The sequence below is a fragment of the Ascaphus truei genome, chromosome 1, assembly GCF_040206685.1.
Source record: "Ascaphus truei isolate aAscTru1 chromosome 1, aAscTru1.hap1, whole genome shotgun sequence".
Lineage (NCBI taxonomy): Eukaryota > Metazoa > Chordata > Amphibia > Anura > Ascaphidae > Ascaphus > Ascaphus truei.
The window spans coordinates 458822369-458839114 of record NC_134483.1 but is presented as its reverse complement, the minus strand read 5'-3'; the positions used below and the strand labels follow the sequence as shown (position 1 = coordinate 458839114).

Below are 16746 nucleotides of genomic sequence, written 5' to 3'. Positions count from 1 at the left end.
TACATGAATGAGAAAATGTTAATCTCTCTTTATTTGAAAGAATGCATTTAATACAACTTATTACAGTAGTTCCCCAAAAGAGAATATCCTCCAGATGATTATACTTTTAGTCAAGAAAAAAAAAGACATGTAAACACAGATTTTACACATTTCTTGTGTAGAGCAAAAAAGAGCAGAATTAAAATAAAAAAATTGACAAATGATCAGAGACAACGGAGAATCTAACATCCAAACTTGGAATGGTTGCATTTAGCTGGTTTAAGTTAAATAATCAAGAGATTGGATACTACATGATACACATATTTTAAGTGAGTTGGAGACTACCATTGCCTCTGCCATTAGCTAAAGTTACCTACGTCATGCTAGTGCTTTGTCTCGTCCTGCATACGTCAAAAATCATATCTTACTCTATGGTTCAATAGCAGCATGGAACAGAATGGTGGAATCTTAGAAATAAACAGCTGGGTCTGCAGATACTTAGGCTCCTATTCACTAAACTTCGATAAGTGCATTAATGCTGGTTAAGTTCCCCTTTCAAGTGCTACTGCATATATAGCTACTCACAAAGCTTTGATAACAGGGCAATATTGCATAAAAACAGCTATTCACATAGCTCTGAGATGCATATCGCTCGTTAAATACTCACATTCTTTTCTTGCAATCTAAGGGTGGCGAGATTGGAATCGTGATTTGCATCTGACGGACTTTATTGTATTTTTGAGGTTGTTGTATTCTAATGTTTATTGGGGGTAGAGGGGTGGGTGAAGGGAGTAGTTGCCCCAGGGTGGGTGGTTAGGCCTCTCGGGTGGGTGGTTAGGCCTCTCGGGTGGGTAGCGGGACGGATTAACTCCTTCATTACCATAGCAGTTACCACCGCTATGGTAGTGAAGGGGTTAACTCCGCCTGCAACTTTCTTGGTAGGCTTAACTACCCACCCTTCACCCATACCCTATACCCCCAACAAACCAGGTATTGTGGCTTATCCCCTTCATTGCCTTAGTGGCTAGCCGCTAATGTAATTAAGCTGTTTTAATGTTAATTTTAATAACGCAGTATTAAAGCAGGGTGTCTCCGGAGCTGAACCGCATTAATTTCAGCCTCGGGGACCCCCTGCTTCAAGAGTTGCTGTCCTCGGTTTGGAGTGCCACTATCTCCCTGCATTGTTTAAATGTCCCGGTCACGCGACACAGGAGATTGAAAAATGCCGGAGATACAGGCAACGGTATGGGGTGCCGGTATCTTGAGAAGCAAGGGGTCCCTGAGGCTGAAATTAATGTGGTTCAGCTCCGGAGACCCTCTGCTTCAATACTATGTTACTAAAATTAAAACTGCACGATCACCTGTAAGAGCTGTACAGGGAGAGGCAGCTCTCTCTGTGCAGCTCTTCCAGACTCTCGTCAACAAACACAAATTAGTGTGATTTGGTATTTTTTTAGCACATGATGAAAAACGTCCGATTTTTCTTAGTGAATACCGTTTTAACACAAATGTCATATTGTTATAAGAACATGCAAACCTGATCAGTAATGCACTGAACTTATTGAAGTTTCGTGAATAGGCCCCTCAGAGTTGTTTGGAAAGCTGGATTTTCCTGATGGAATCTCCTCTACAACAAAACAATTGAATTCCCTGTTCCAGTGGCATAGCTAGACATGTGCGGGCCCACAGGCAAAAACAAAATGCAGGCCCCCCTCCTCTCTCTCTGCTCTCTCTCTCTTTGCTTTCTCTCTCTGCTCTCTCTTTGCTCACCTGCTCTCTCCCTTCTCTTTCTCCTCTCTCTTCTCTCTCTCTGTTCTCTCTCGGCTCTCTCTTTTCTCTCTCGGCTCTCTCTTTTCTCTCTCTCTCTCTCTCTCTCTCTCTTTGCTCTATGTGCTCTCTCTTTGTCTCTCTCATGTCTTTCTTTTCCCTCATGTATTTCTCTCTTGTTCTTCATTTTCCCTCCCGCTCCCTCTCACCTTTCCCAGCCTGTCTCTCAGGCTGCAGCTATAGCCCCACACTGCACCACTTGAGGCCCCACCCCCTGACCTAGGCCCCACCCACCTACGGAGGCTCTGCAGTGGAAGGCATTTCCACTCTGTCCTCCCTGCTGCATCTCAGAGCCCCGCCCACCTGCATAGGAAGGTATTTCCCTCTGTGCTTTCTGCCCGCTGCAGGGACTTAATGTGCGAGCAGGGGGCCGCGCTGCCGACAGGGGGGGAGAGCGGGCCCCCCAAGAGCATGGGTCCCCTGGCTTTGCCCGGGCTATAGCTACGCCCCTGCCCTGTTCACAATTGTATGCACATGTACATGCCAGACCTTACATGAACAGCATTCTAAGACTAAACTCCAACATTTGGTCTGGATATCTATCCCTTAATGAATAAATATAGAGTTCTCCAAATTCTATAGATATTCTACAAATCTGGCGACTGATTTGCTTAGAGGAAACAGAGAATCTGATTCAACTAAATCATTGCTCTCCATGTGGAATCAGAACTTTCCAGATATAAGTTTTGAGGAATAGCACAATCTAGGAAATATGAAATTTAGGTTTGCTCTGCTTTTTTCTGTTTCCCTTTAGGGTTTTTGTGACTGCTTGTACTTAATACATACTGTACCTCCAACAGTGCTATCACTGTTGGAGTTTGCATACAGATGGTAGATACTGCATGTTGGTAGATGGAAGGGGGAGGTAGAGAGTGGTCATTTTAGGATGTGCATGTTAACAGCATGCTATAAATGTGAGGGAAATATGCCAGTATTAAAAGAGAAGTTAGTTGCTTGTTTTTATGTCACATCTACTTTATCTATTTATTTTACTAAGAATTGATTTCCACCGCTGACAACATCTCTTGACTTGTACAGTGTTTAGTGTAGCTCTTCTTACACAGCAGAATTCAGGTGTTTTTCTTGGTTTAAAGATCACCAGCCTAAACAAGGAGAGATCTACAGTACATCTGATATTACTCCATGGATTGCGGTCATGCTAAATTATGTTTTAATATCAATCAGGTAGGCAACACGACATAAAGGGTCAAAAATAATTTCAGACAACGAACTATGTGTCATCTGTAAAAATCGCATAACAACTTTCAGTAAAGGGAGAAGAATCCAGGCACTAAAATGGTCTTAGGTGAAGAAAAAAAAATGTTTATTCAAGCACGATAGACTTGTCGGTCCACTCTGGGACTCTGAAGGCCTTTTGTCATCTTCTTGACAAAGCTCCAAGAGTGACCCAAAACATAAATCCTGCTTGAATAAACATGTTATTCTTCACCTAAGACCACTGGAGTGGCTAGATTCTTCTTCCTTTACTACATACAGTACAAGTTCCCTCCCTGGCTGCGTGATCCTGTATGCACCCTTGGCAGGTTTGTACTACAATTTTGCCACAAACAACAAATATTTCAAAGATCATATTTGTACTGTACATAAGCCTTGGGGTATTTTAGACTGGTAAGGTTGCTACAGTACCTAAGTTACATTGCATTTGCTAGGAGCTCCTTGTTGTGCACACAAACTGTACAGGTATAGCATAGTCCAAACACAGCAGCAGGAATTATACGTGTAAGTAGATGTCAAAAACATAACATGCTACTTGCTACTCCAGAATGAACAATAACTTGGCTGTTAATGACTAACAGGTGAAACTCCTCCAGTTAGTACCTACCTCTGACATAATACAGTAGCATAGAAACATTTATGCAACACAAAGTTTGGTCTTTTCCACAGTACGTCATCATCATCATAGCCATTACGTGGAAACTTTTATTCAATCGCCTTTTAAATACACTGTCTGGAATACTTTGTCTCCTTTGTCGCATATTGTTGTCAAGCACAAAGCTTTTTCAGCTCACAATAGGACAGATGTGTTGTCTCAGACGGGATTAGCATTTATGCTCCAGCTGTTTTGTACAGTAGGAAAATCCAGAGGTGAAAGATACTTTTTATTATACTAGAACAAATATTGAATGCCAGTGCTGGATGCAAAAACAAAATAGGGTTTCTTTCCCTTATACTGTAGTAATGTTGCATATTTCTCGGGTAAAGGTAACCTTCCTTGATTTGTCTTGCACCCAACCTTATTACATTCTTGGCCTCGTCAGCGCAGTGAGTTGTAGGCACCTTTGACATTGAAAATCTTAGCTTGATGGATCCTTAAACACATAAGAATACAAATAAAATGTAGAGTGAAATGAAACAGACACTGTTTGCAAGTAAAACAAAACAAAAGCCTGTCATAACATGGTGTTATATGAGTGTTTCACATTGATCTTAACTACCAGCTTTATATAAATATGCAGACAAAGCAGAGGGCTTATGTTTTATTGCACCCTTTATTTAATGACTGCAAAATTATAAACCTACTGTAGCTAGAGGTAGTTTCATAAATCTGCTGGCTGTGAGTAGATTTACTGTCTGTGCACTTCTTTAAACCAGGCTGTGCTGACAAACTGTGTAATGCGGCAGGCATTCGCTTATAGGGATCCCATGTCCCTGATCCCGTGTCATGTCATTTCCCAGAATCCCTGGCTGCAGTGGAAGCACTGTATTCTAGGATATAATGTTGAAAAGCCGGGTTGCAGACCTGTCTAAGATGCGTGAATGTGCTCACAAGTGGTATTTTTATTTGCCTATACTGCTTATTAGAAATAGTAGTATTTAACCTGATGGGTTAAACAACAACTAATTATCGGACTTTTAGCAGCCCTAAAAAGCTTCCTCAAATTCAGAAAAAGACCGTGCAGGAGCAAGTCATGAAATAGGTTCCATTCAAGCCTTCAAATTGGGACCACCCAGCATGCTGTAATGTTCTGGTCTTGCCGAGCATAACAGTAATGTGTTCATTCTTGATATTTGTGGAAGTTAAAACTATACCCATGGTAAGAATGTGTGATCAATATTTATTTGTGTATATATATATATATATATATTTATTTTTAAGAGAGAGATAATGAGAGATGTGCCACTTAAAGTATTATAAAAGAAAATGCATATACATGATGAAAGAAAATGCTATAAACGGTGTGTTAACACTAGTATAGTATGTACAGGAAAAATGTTTCAGTTAATGTTGCAAACTTGTCCAACTTGTAAGCTTTCTGTTGTCTGTAAATATTGAAAGATGTGCATGCCTTAACCTATTCTGTTTGTCTTCTTTCCTTTCATCCTGCTGTTCACGACTTCACTCTGAAATGTGACACTTCACTTGGGCCTTGTTGGTGTATGTAAGCGTCTTCAACTGTATGGATACCTTGCAACAACTAACGGTGTATGTACTTTAAATGTGCAGTTGTTTAGCACGCAGTATGTAAGCCTAGCTTGTGAAAGCTGACCCTATCCACTAAAACAAAGTGTCTTTTTCATTGCAAAACTCTTGTTGACACTGCTTTGGTAACAATCTTGCACTGTGCCTCTGAAATGCAATTCAGTGTCTTGTTAAAGTAGTATTGAGGGGTTATATTATTCAATGTTAGACATGGGGGGGACAATTTATTAAAGTCTTCTGACTGCATTTATTTATTTTTATTCTTGTAAATCTGGTGCTGCCACAGACAGAAAAAAACATCAATAAATAATCCCTAATGTGGTGAGCAAATGCTTAATGGATACCTATCAAAGACAAATATTGCAAATTAGACTATGGCAGAAAGAAGTATATAATCATTGTAAGCCATTCAAATATAGAGGGAACCTAATTTTGCTGAAGCATACAGTTGAGCAGTATCATTGTATATATTGAATATGATGTAGTGCTGGCAGGATTGGAAAGTTAATGTTGGTACTGTATATATTCATTTCGCTTTATTGTGTAGGAGGCAAATTATTTCCATGGAGTATATAGCTATTTAAAGTCTGTCATCTTTATGCACATATTTTATAACAAAGTTATTTTTCATTATCACAACAGATCAGAATGACAATCAAGCCACATTCACTTACAGAATCACATTGTGTGATATTTTATACTTTTTACACAAAATTGTATTGCCTCACTGTTATCTTTGCAGCTGTGTCAAGGTTCACGTGGGCATGAAACACTAAGAAAATGTGGTGTCATGTTAGCTTTGCTTGTACTGTATGTACTAAAACGTGTTGTAGAATTTTGGACTGCCCCTCCTTTCTCACAATGACACAATGACGATAGAAATCCTATCTGGTGCAAGAATGTCACTTACAGATGTAGTAAGCCTGACTGTCTGTGGTGCCACTGCTGCACATGTTCATGTGACCACAGGGGTCGTGGCACCGAAGGATTAATGCTGAGAGGTATCCCATTCAGAAGCATAGACATCAGTGGCATTGTTTTCCGAGTCAGTGCTGTTACTCAGCGAGCCGCTTCTGAAGCCTAAACTGACACAAATATCCACTATACAATGCAATGAAAATTCCTGATATTGAACTAAACTGCTGCCAATAGAGATCCACACACTTGGTTATTAAACACATTCATTTGAGTATTTCTCAGATACAAAATGTGACACATCAAAGGATAGGTACCACAACAAGATCCTAATAAAACGAGTCCAAACGTAGAATTCAAATGTAAAAAACTCGTTAAGTTTGAGTAACATTCGACACTGACCGTGACTCGGAGGACACAGAATATGATAAACCCCTTCAAGATATGTGCTTTGGGGTCACTATTATTACCACTCCCCCAAATCACACACTGATGCACACAGAGCTAATTAAGATTAACATAGTTTGATAAGTGGATATTTTTCATTTTTAATTTTTTTTACAAAAAGTGAATTTGAGTCCCTTGAAATAAAGGTTGTACAGCATCTAGTGGGAATGTCTGTAAATATCACCCCAGATAAGTCTTGATGTGCCGACTAGCCAGCCTGCAGCTGCATGTTTTGCAGATGTTACAAGTTCCTCTTATTATTCTCACTGGAGCCTTCTTTGCAATGCACTTAAATATTTTAAAAAACTGAACATAATGACAATGTCAATATTTTAACTGTGCCTCTAATTACTTGTTATTTGTAGGCAATAAGGGCACTCCTTAATTCAAAAACGACATAAGCAGAATAGGTCATTTCTATCTTCCTAATTATCCCTCACAATTCTTTATTTATATTATCATTTTACAGTACTTGGAATAATAGAAATATGAAGCCTATTTTTTTTCTCCAGATGACAGATCACCATTCAGACAGACATTATACTGTACATCATACAATCATTGAAGAACTTGCATGCCATGTACCATAACATACTGTTAAATACAAAAGGAAATTCTCATAGAAAGAGGTCAGAAACCTCAAAACACAGGGCACTCAGTGAATTATATCCAAAAATTAAAAATCTTTAATTACATACATAAAATTAAAAATAAATATAATTACAAAAACAAAACCACATTTAAATTTTTTTTATGCATTTAAAAAAAACCCCAACATAACAACAATACAGGTAAACATATAAATACATACGAGGGAGCCACCTGCAGACATCTAAGCAGTCATAATTGGAGAAAACTATTCTAAGATGGTAACACTATCCGATGTTTGTACAACATGCTGTATACGAAAAAATGGGATCGCCAAAGGAATTCTCATTTATCGATAATTTAGTACCCGGTACAGATATACTGTTAAAGCAGAACAAAGTACAGGGCAGTGCATGAGGGGAAAAAGTAATAACTAAATAAATCTAGTGATGAAAGTACAAATAGGTTTAAAAAAAAATTAAAAAAGGACAAATCACTGTGTTAAATGTAACAAAGTTCATATTACTTTATGCTATGAAAAAATGACACTCTGCTAATATTTGAGTACTATACCCACAAGCATTCTTTTGCAATCCAAAGGTGAATACCTGGAACGTGACTCCCGTTCTGCATCACGAGCTCCTACTGTAGATCATGGAGACGGGTCCCTCGAGGTCAGACCCGACGCGCGTTTTGGCAGACGTGGATTGTAAACTCTTGTTATAGTGCTGAATACATTGTCAGCTCTATGTAAGAAACAAATATTACTATTATATTCCTGTATTTTGACATTGTGCTGCAAATGTAACCAGCACTACTAATCCCTATCTCAAAGAGCTCACAGTCTACTGTATGTTTTGGATGCCCAAGGCACTGGCAGATTATGCCACAGAATGGAATAAATCAATCCGCCAAGAATTAGATCAATTGGCATTTGTGGGCTGTTATTGGCATCCACATGTAGGCGAATGTTACAGTAAAAAAAGACATATTAGTTTAGCAACAAACAATGACAAAAACGTGCTTATTTCTTCAAAAAGGAATCTTTTCTATTTTGCATTCAATAGGCCTCTTTGTGATTGTGGTTTCTTTGCACACTTCAACTTTCCCAGTGCTTGTAAGTAGCTACAAAGTGGTGTTCAGTGCCACAGGATCCTGTTGCTGTCAGGAAGCCAGAGTTGTAATGTGAATGCCTTTTTGTTTCAGCACAGCTTACTCATGGCTTTCTCCTATTGATGTCACATATTTAATCCAAGCCATGGTTTGAGTTCTGCATAGTATACATTATTGAATCAAACACTATTATGTCATTATAAGGGCCTAGTCCAGTCCTGTATCTTTACAATCAATTCCCATTTTAAAATTCATCCTAAAAGATGTTAAATAGCACATACACAAAAAAAAAAACAGTTGAAAATGTTATGTAATAATAGTACAAAAATACACCGAGAAAGATTTTATTAAATGCCCTTCTAGAGAGGCTGCGGTGTGTATATATTTCTCATTAATCTCCTGCTTTGTGTTCTTTGGGGAGTGTGGGGAGTACGGGGAGTACAGGGGGTGTGAGAATGCATAAGAATATGTTGTTGGTTTTTTACCTGTTTTTTTATTTGTTGGGTGTATGGAGCCATTGGATAGTAAATCCAGTTTTCCCAGTGGAAGAAATTGGAAAAATTGCCCCCTCCCCCCCCCCCCCCACTCCCCTCAAAACAAACATCTAAGCAGATATATCTAGAAAGCTGCAGTAGCAAAAGAAAGTTGAAGTGTGAAAACAAAATATATATTTAATGAGTAGTCTATGGTGGATTGAACGGCTAAGAGTATTTTGAAGTTCTTATTTCACAAGTATTTATTTCATAAGAATGCATTTAGATGCTGGAGAATACTAATTCAGACTATGTTAGTGCCACATGTAATAGATTTGGGAATAAAGCGGGCAAGCACCTAAAAATGCGACCATGTTTACACCACGCCCTTAGAGATTCCCATGGGCATAGGACAACAGACTCAGCCAAAATAGCTGACATTATTAAGAAGTTCTCTCAAGACTTACAGTATACTCGCAAGAACCTGCCAATATTACCAATGAAACTCCCTTTTTGGAATCAAATATCTTATCCTAAAATATCTGACAGAGACTGTTTGAGTAGTCTCAAAACGTCAAATAAAAATAGAGGAAGCCATTAAAAAGTTACAAGAGCTCAAACCACCAGGGCCTGATGGCTACTATGTAGAATGTTATAAAACCTTAAATCACCTCTTTTCTACTGCCCTTGAAAATATTTTAATAAAATGCTGATAGCATACAGTATAACTATATGTAAAACTTGTAGTACCATGCATTACCTGGCTAGACGTATTATCCTAAAGTGCAATGTGGTAACATTTCAACATTCTAGAATACATTTTCTAAACGCCCTTAAATGTCATCAAAGTACATGGACAACGTATTATTTTCCCTGAAGTACCATATTTGTATTTTGTGATCATTTGAATTTCAATACATGCAATATATAGAGTATGTGGTTACATTATTGACATATTAATGAGAATTCATGTAATCTTGATTACTTATTGTGTTATACAGTATGTTAAATCCAAGCGTCACCCACTCTGCTACCTGTCCTACTACTAATACTACTAAAATATTCATCTGAATCGCATCAACATTTTCAGTAGTGAAAACAGAGTCTTTTCACATTCCTTAGTTTATACCTTCTACTAATCTTTAAATAACATGCATGATTGTCCTCTTTTTTTTCCATGGGAGCAAATGTAGTACAATACAAACTTTTGATACATTTTCCCAGTTGTTCTCATGTTTGAGATAGCTGCAGAAATATCTGATTGAACAAAAGACTGTTTCATTAGACCACCAATCCATCATTACATTTTTACATGAAGATTCATTGATAGCGTTGCCCGGTCTGCCGTGTTTTGTAAAGTCACAGTATTCATCTCAGTGTAAATACTTATGTTAATACTCCAAGCTACATATAAATCACTCAAACAAGAGGGCAGTGTATCCCAAAATCTTACATAGCCAATAGTGATACCATGTTACTCTAACTCTTTTTTCGTTTTTGAAATGACAGTCCTAATTTTAGTTGGCGAGGAAAAAAGCTAAGGTTTGTGCGTACTGTGTAAGGAGGAGTGCTCCCATTTGTCCGACTCCTTTTTGACTCACTGGGTGTTTTTCATGAGAGTGCGATAGTGTCCGATTGACACTATCGCACGTTAATGAATAACCTCGACTGAGTTAACAAGATAAAAAACCTATTTACCATCTTCTTCTTGCACTTGTCTCACATAGGATAGTCCTTTTTCCTACCTACAGCCCAGGTCCCATACAAAAGGCAGCAACAATGAATGTAGAATCAGTAACACTTCTTTCAGTCATTTGTATATTCTTACATTATTGAGCAATAGATGTGCAATAATAAGCATATGGTCTTCCCAAATATATGATGGCATCTTGGAATGAACAACACTTAAACGAAGTGTTTTTTTTTTTCCGTGAACAAGAGATCATTTATTTTAAACTGATGTTGACCATCCTAGATTTGTAAAAAAAAAGACCAGATTTCAACTGTGACTCCACAGCAGTTATTAAATATACTTATCAAATTGACTGAGATGTGTCCAATTCATCTACCATAGAAGTTGTTTCTTTAAATACAAGAGGGGCTATTTATAAGTATTACTGCCAAAATAATGCAGTAAAAAAACAGCACACAATTTATTACAGTTATTATGGGACGGATACATCCTTTTTTAGTTACAAAACTAGAGCCGTGTAGATCTGTATTTTCAAACATTCGAGTCATTTGGGTTTCTTCAAACTTTTGCAGGTACTTAACACAGATGAGAATGTCTCCAGAAGCTATTGGGATACACTGAGGCGGAGCACAAGCCAAGCACTGTTTTCAGACCTTGCAGAGGTACAACAAAACCTATATGGTTCAAGCTACATTTATTATGTTACACTTTGGTTAACGTACATCAGTGTTATTTATGGCTTTACATGTCATCCATTTATCGGGATGCTCATTTTTTTTGTTTTTATATATATATATTTATATAATATATATATATATAAATATATGTCGAATAAAATAGCTACAACTTAATAAAAAATTCTGATGACACAAATGTTGTGAATAGGTTGAGAAATGCAACTAGTATTTTATCATGTCCATTTGAGGTACCCTAAGGTCACATTAGGGTGATCTCTCAGTTGGCTTTCTGCACTTTAATAAAAGGTTTTACAGAGGATGCGACTTGAACCATTAGGTGAAACTAATGCCATTCCTCTTTCATTAATTTTAGCAAACTAGAGATACCGTACATGAGAGCATCTTTCTGGTTCAATTCTGGTTGTGACAAGAACTTGTCCCCATTTTAACCTTTAACATTTCTTCAAAGGGCACTGATGACCTGACCAGTTCATTGGTACATACCACACTACTCGTGCATTTTTTTGGGAAAAAAGGAAAAGTAGAGCTCAACTTTGAAGATTTTTATAGGTGAGTGTAAATTGTATGTACAATATGACATACTGATACCTTAATGCCCAAACATCTGGAACACAAGGGCACATCTGTTGTACTGACAAACAGGCCATTGCTATTCTTATACCACTATTCTATTTTGAACATGCATAATATACACAAAATAAATAAATAAACGGAAAATGAAGCATTAACACCTGAAGCACGAGAGGGACCTTCTTGGCCAGTGGTGGCCAAATTCAGTTGTCAAGGGCCACCAGCAGGTCAGGTTTTAAGGATATCTCTGCTTCAGCACAGGTGGCTCAATGACTGAGCCACGTATTGAGCCACCTGTGCAGAAGCAGGGTTATCTCTAATACCTGGCATGTTGGTGGCCTTTGAGGACTGGAGTTGGCCACCCCTGTACTAGGCCATGGCAATGAGGCCCTAGGTAGTCCCAATAGTGCCAAAGTTGTTAAAAGTCAATAAGAAAAAATAAAAACACCCCGCTTTACATGATATGGGTCTGCAGGAAGCCCCTGGTACTAATACAAACACATTTTCAAATCCTCTGAGCCCTAATTGGCCCCATAATCCAGACAGTAAAGAAAAAGGGCTAAAACAATGGGAATTTATTTTATTGGTTCTTCCATTGGCATGACTTACTCAGAAAAAGTTCTACTGTTCTTTACTACAACCTCCTTATGACTAACTGGAGCGCATGTGATTTGTTAGCGAGTACCATGTGACTGCATAAAAGTCATTCATAAGGAAAACATTTTCAGGCACCAAACAATCCTCATCAACACCCAGTTGTGTTCGCTGCAATAACAATTGAGAATATAGTAAACTGTGACATTAAAAGCATAATGAACATTCTTATGTGGTGAACACAGGCCTCGTGTACCTTACTGTACTCGCATTAACTACTTTTCTTCTTAAAAAGTTTTGAAAAGCTTTATCTAATTTGTATACTTGTCCACGAGCAACATATCCTGCTAATCCTTGTATTGAGCTTTCTAGTTTTTCATTCACATGGAACCACTTCCACAAGGGTCTGTTAACTGGGGGCTCACAACGTCGCTTTACTAAAAGTTATATTCAACAGACTTTATTTTCCCTGAGGTTAACGCATATCCACATTAATTGCATGCAAAACCAACAGCTGTGGTAGATTTAATTAGCATTGCCTAAATATCACGTTGTGTTAACCATGCGTTAACTTCAAATAACATGGCGTTAAGCATGTTTTAAGTGTCGTTAGTTCATCAAGACACTCTAATATGAGCGAGAGATACCTTATATTATAGGCTAGAGCAGTAAAATTCAATGCATTATTGAAAACCCTGCTCTTTGGTTAAAATTCCAGGCATTATCAAATCAGTAATGCCCGGAATTTAAGCAGCAGAATGTGTAGTTTTCAATGTGTTTATTTCCAGCCAATCAGCTTTCAGAATAGCTGAGACAGGGTAGGGGATTGGTCAGGACGTATCAGCCACGGGTTGACTCCTCCCCCTTCCGAGCTGACTGAGATTTTCTGAGCAGATTCAGTTGAAGAAGGGGATGGGGGAGGGTCTGCAAAGCAAAGAAGTAAGTGGCTGTCTGCAGTTTCTTTGTGAGTGTGTCAGTAGCAGTGTGTGTGCTGTTGTATGTCTGTGTGTGTGTGTGTGTGTGTGTGTGTGTGTGTGTGTGTGCGTATAGAGCTCCAGTGTGTGTGTGTCAACAGCAGTGTTTATGGGTGTAGCATGTGTGTGTAGCAGCAGCAGTGTGTGTGTGTGTGTGTGTAGAGGTGCTGTGTATAGAGGTGCAGTGTTGTGTATGTTGTGTGTGTGTGTGTGTGTGTATGTTGTGTGTGTAGAGGTGCTGTGTTGTGTATAGAGGTGTGTGTGTGGGGGGGGGTGTGTGTAGAGGTGCTGTGTTGTGCTGTGTTGTGTGTAGAGGTGGGGGGGGAGTGCAAAGTTTAGTAAGCGGCTGCATTTTTTTTGTGGCTGCAGTGTGTGTGTGTGTGTGTGTTGTGTTGTGCTGTTGTATGTGTAGCAGCAGTTTGTGTGTGCAGAGCTGCTTTGTTGTGTGTGTGTGTGTGTGTGTGTGTGTGTGTGTGTGTGTGTGTGTGTGTGTGTGTGTGTGTGTGTGTGTGTGTGTGTGTGTGTGTGTGTAGCTGCTGTGTGTGTGTGTGTGTAGAGTTGCTGTGTGTGTGTGTAGCAGCAGTTTGTGTGTGTTGAGCTGCTGTGTGTGTGTGTGTTGTGTTGTGCTGTTGTATGTGTAGCAGCAGTTTGTGTGTGCAGAGCTGCTTTGGTGTGTGTGTGTGTGTGTGTGTGTGTGTGTGTGTGTGTGTGTGTGTGTGTGTGTGGCTGCTGTGTGTGTGTGTGTGTGTGTAGAGTTGCTGTGTGTGTGTGTAGCAGCAGTTTGTGTGTGTTGAGCTGCTGTGTGTGTGTGTGTGTGTGTGTGTGTGTGTGTGTGTGTGTGTGTGTGTGTGTGTGTGTGTGTGTGTGTGTGTGTGTGTACACAGAGGGGCGGCAGTGTGTGATATAGATATCTGCAGTGTAAGCGTATATAGAGGTAGTTTCAATTATTTACCATTTTATTTTAATAAAAAAATTATTTAACTATACAAAAGTGTCTATTATTTATTAAATAAGCCTACATTTAGCCTATAATAGCAATAATCCCCTCAGAACAGGGCATTACTGGCCAATAATGCCCTGGCTGGGTTACAGTCCCTCGGCTTCGCCTCGGGCCTTCAACTCTTCCAGCCAGGGCATTATTGGCCAGTAATGCCCTGTTCTTTGGGGATTATTACTTAAATATTCTCCTCTCTTTTAAGGCAATACACTCCTCTGTCCCCCTTGCATTGCAGCCCTAATTTCTCTCTACACCTGCACACTTCTTGCATTCTATTTAATGATTTCCTTTGTCTACCCCTTTTTGTATCTAAAACCCTCTCCCACCTAAAACCTCTCTCACTTACTGCCCAACACCACTGGAATGCTCTTCCCCTCAATATCGGACAAGCACCTTCTTTCTCCTTTGTACATGGATGGCACTATTCAAATAAAGATATACCTACATACCTGTGAAAAAAAATTGATCACATATGAGAAACAGTACCTTGAGAATATGCAAAAAAAACAAAGTGCAGTAAACATGGGAACCACATAACAAAATTATTAAGAAACCGGAATTGTTAGCCCACAGAGAGCAACCAGGCCGAAATAATAGAGGAGAAAGAAATTACATTTTCAATATGCTTTTCAAATGAGACAATTTGCTTAACAAGTCCCCAATCTTGTGGTCTCCGCGTACTGATTAAAAGTACATATTACATACTAAGCTGCTGCTCAATTAAACAGTACAATATGAATTAGGTCCTCACTACTGCATCCTAATCTTTGTACTCCTGTTTTGATGGCACAGTATATTGTATACATAGTGATTTTTTGGCCGACTGTAATATAGGGCCACAAAAGCTGCACATATCATATGGTTATACACATTTTATAAGATATATTGCCTGTTGCTGCTCTAGTGCATTATGGTAGAGCACACTCAGCACATTTATTTGGAACAATACCGCCCATTATTTGTGTCGCTCTTTATCAAAATTTTACTGTTGACCAACATAACAGATTGTTTCAATGTAGCAGTGTTGTTTTTTAATACAAAAATGAGTCCACCCCCTTTTGCTCATACTTTAGGTTCATGGATAACCTGCAGACTGAGGTGCTGGAGATAGAGTTCCTGTCGTACTCTAGAGGGATGAACACCATTAGTGAGGAAGACTTTGCTCGCATTCTTTTACGGTACACTAATGTCGAAAACACATCCAGCTACCTGGAAAATGTGCGCTTCCGAATTCCGGAGGAAAAGGTGAAGATATGTCATTTATTTTCTAAAGTTCAGTTATGGAAGATTGTTGAATGGTTGCACTAGCAGGGAGCTATTGATATGCAAAATGTAGTGATTGGTTTTTAACAAACATGTCTCAATACATAAACTTATGTTTATGATTTTTTTAACTGCCAATATTATAAGATGGTACTTGGCAAGACACTTTACCTTGTTACCATAACAGTTTTTTCCCAATTTGATAACTATAAGAATAGAAGAATGCTAAAGATTTATAATGGCCAAGAACGTTGTCAAATCATATGCGTCTCTTCAGCGTATTCATTTTCAGGCCATGATGTGTCCAATGGTCTTCTGCTTAACAGACATTTGTGTTTTCATGGGCAGTTCCATTGTTACCATCAGTCTTCCTGCTCATGGTACTCTACAATGAGAAGTTTCACAGTGGCAGCGATACAACTATGTTTTAGTGCACTGACAGTGCGTGAAAATGGCAAGAATGGGCAAAATGCAACAAAGATTACTCTGGTTCTAAATATAATATTTTTTTTTATATAGGTGAATATTAATATATTTTAACTTAAGAAAAAGTAACGGTAATTGCATAACTTTCAGTCGTGCGTATGGATGTAGAACGTAGTTTGCTTACCTGCAAAATCATACCAGGTCCTTATGTATTTCACTAAAGGCATATTCGAGACCATGATTCCTCCAATGCCTCCTTAAAGATTTATTTATATTTGCATTTCTCATGTATTGTTGTAGAAACTTTTGTAGCATGATCATAATAATAAAATAAATGCATAGAGTAAGAAAAAATCATATGTAATAAAAAAAAAAATTATAAGATCTCAGCCTCTATTTATCTATCTACTTATCTCCATCTTGAGTGTGTTTTTCGTGAGGTTTATTCCTAAGTAAGGCGTATCGGCAAAGCTGTGCTAGGCCTTGTAATCTCCAAAAGACTTTATGAAAACGCTCTGTAAAAAAGAATGCAGCGTTAATGGAGCCAAGAATACTGTCGTTTAAGCATTACCAACAGGGACAACAAAAGATTTAGGGTTTTCAAGCCTCTTGGCAATAAAACTAATTCAAACTGTGGAGTGAAACCCAGAACTGCGTTGATCAAAGAAAAACACACTAAGCTACTGTGTATTTAGCAAGAGGTGCTTTGCCTTAATAGTGCACCAAAAGAAACCCTGCAGTTCTAGA

General features: G+C 38.6%; 1 protein-coding gene across 1 annotated transcript in view; it reads left to right on the top strand.

Annotated features, from left to right (window-relative positions):
* MICU3 (mitochondrial calcium uptake family member 3) overlaps window positions 1-16746 on the top strand; it is a 172230-nt gene that overhangs the window by 132192 nt on the left and 23292 nt on the right. The window contains 4 exon segments of the mRNA XM_075565887.1: window positions 5213-5251; window positions 11050-11139; window positions 11624-11724; window positions 15384-15555. Of these exon segments, the coding sequence (XP_075422002.1) occupies window positions 5213-5251; window positions 11050-11139; window positions 11624-11724; window positions 15384-15555 (402 nt within the window).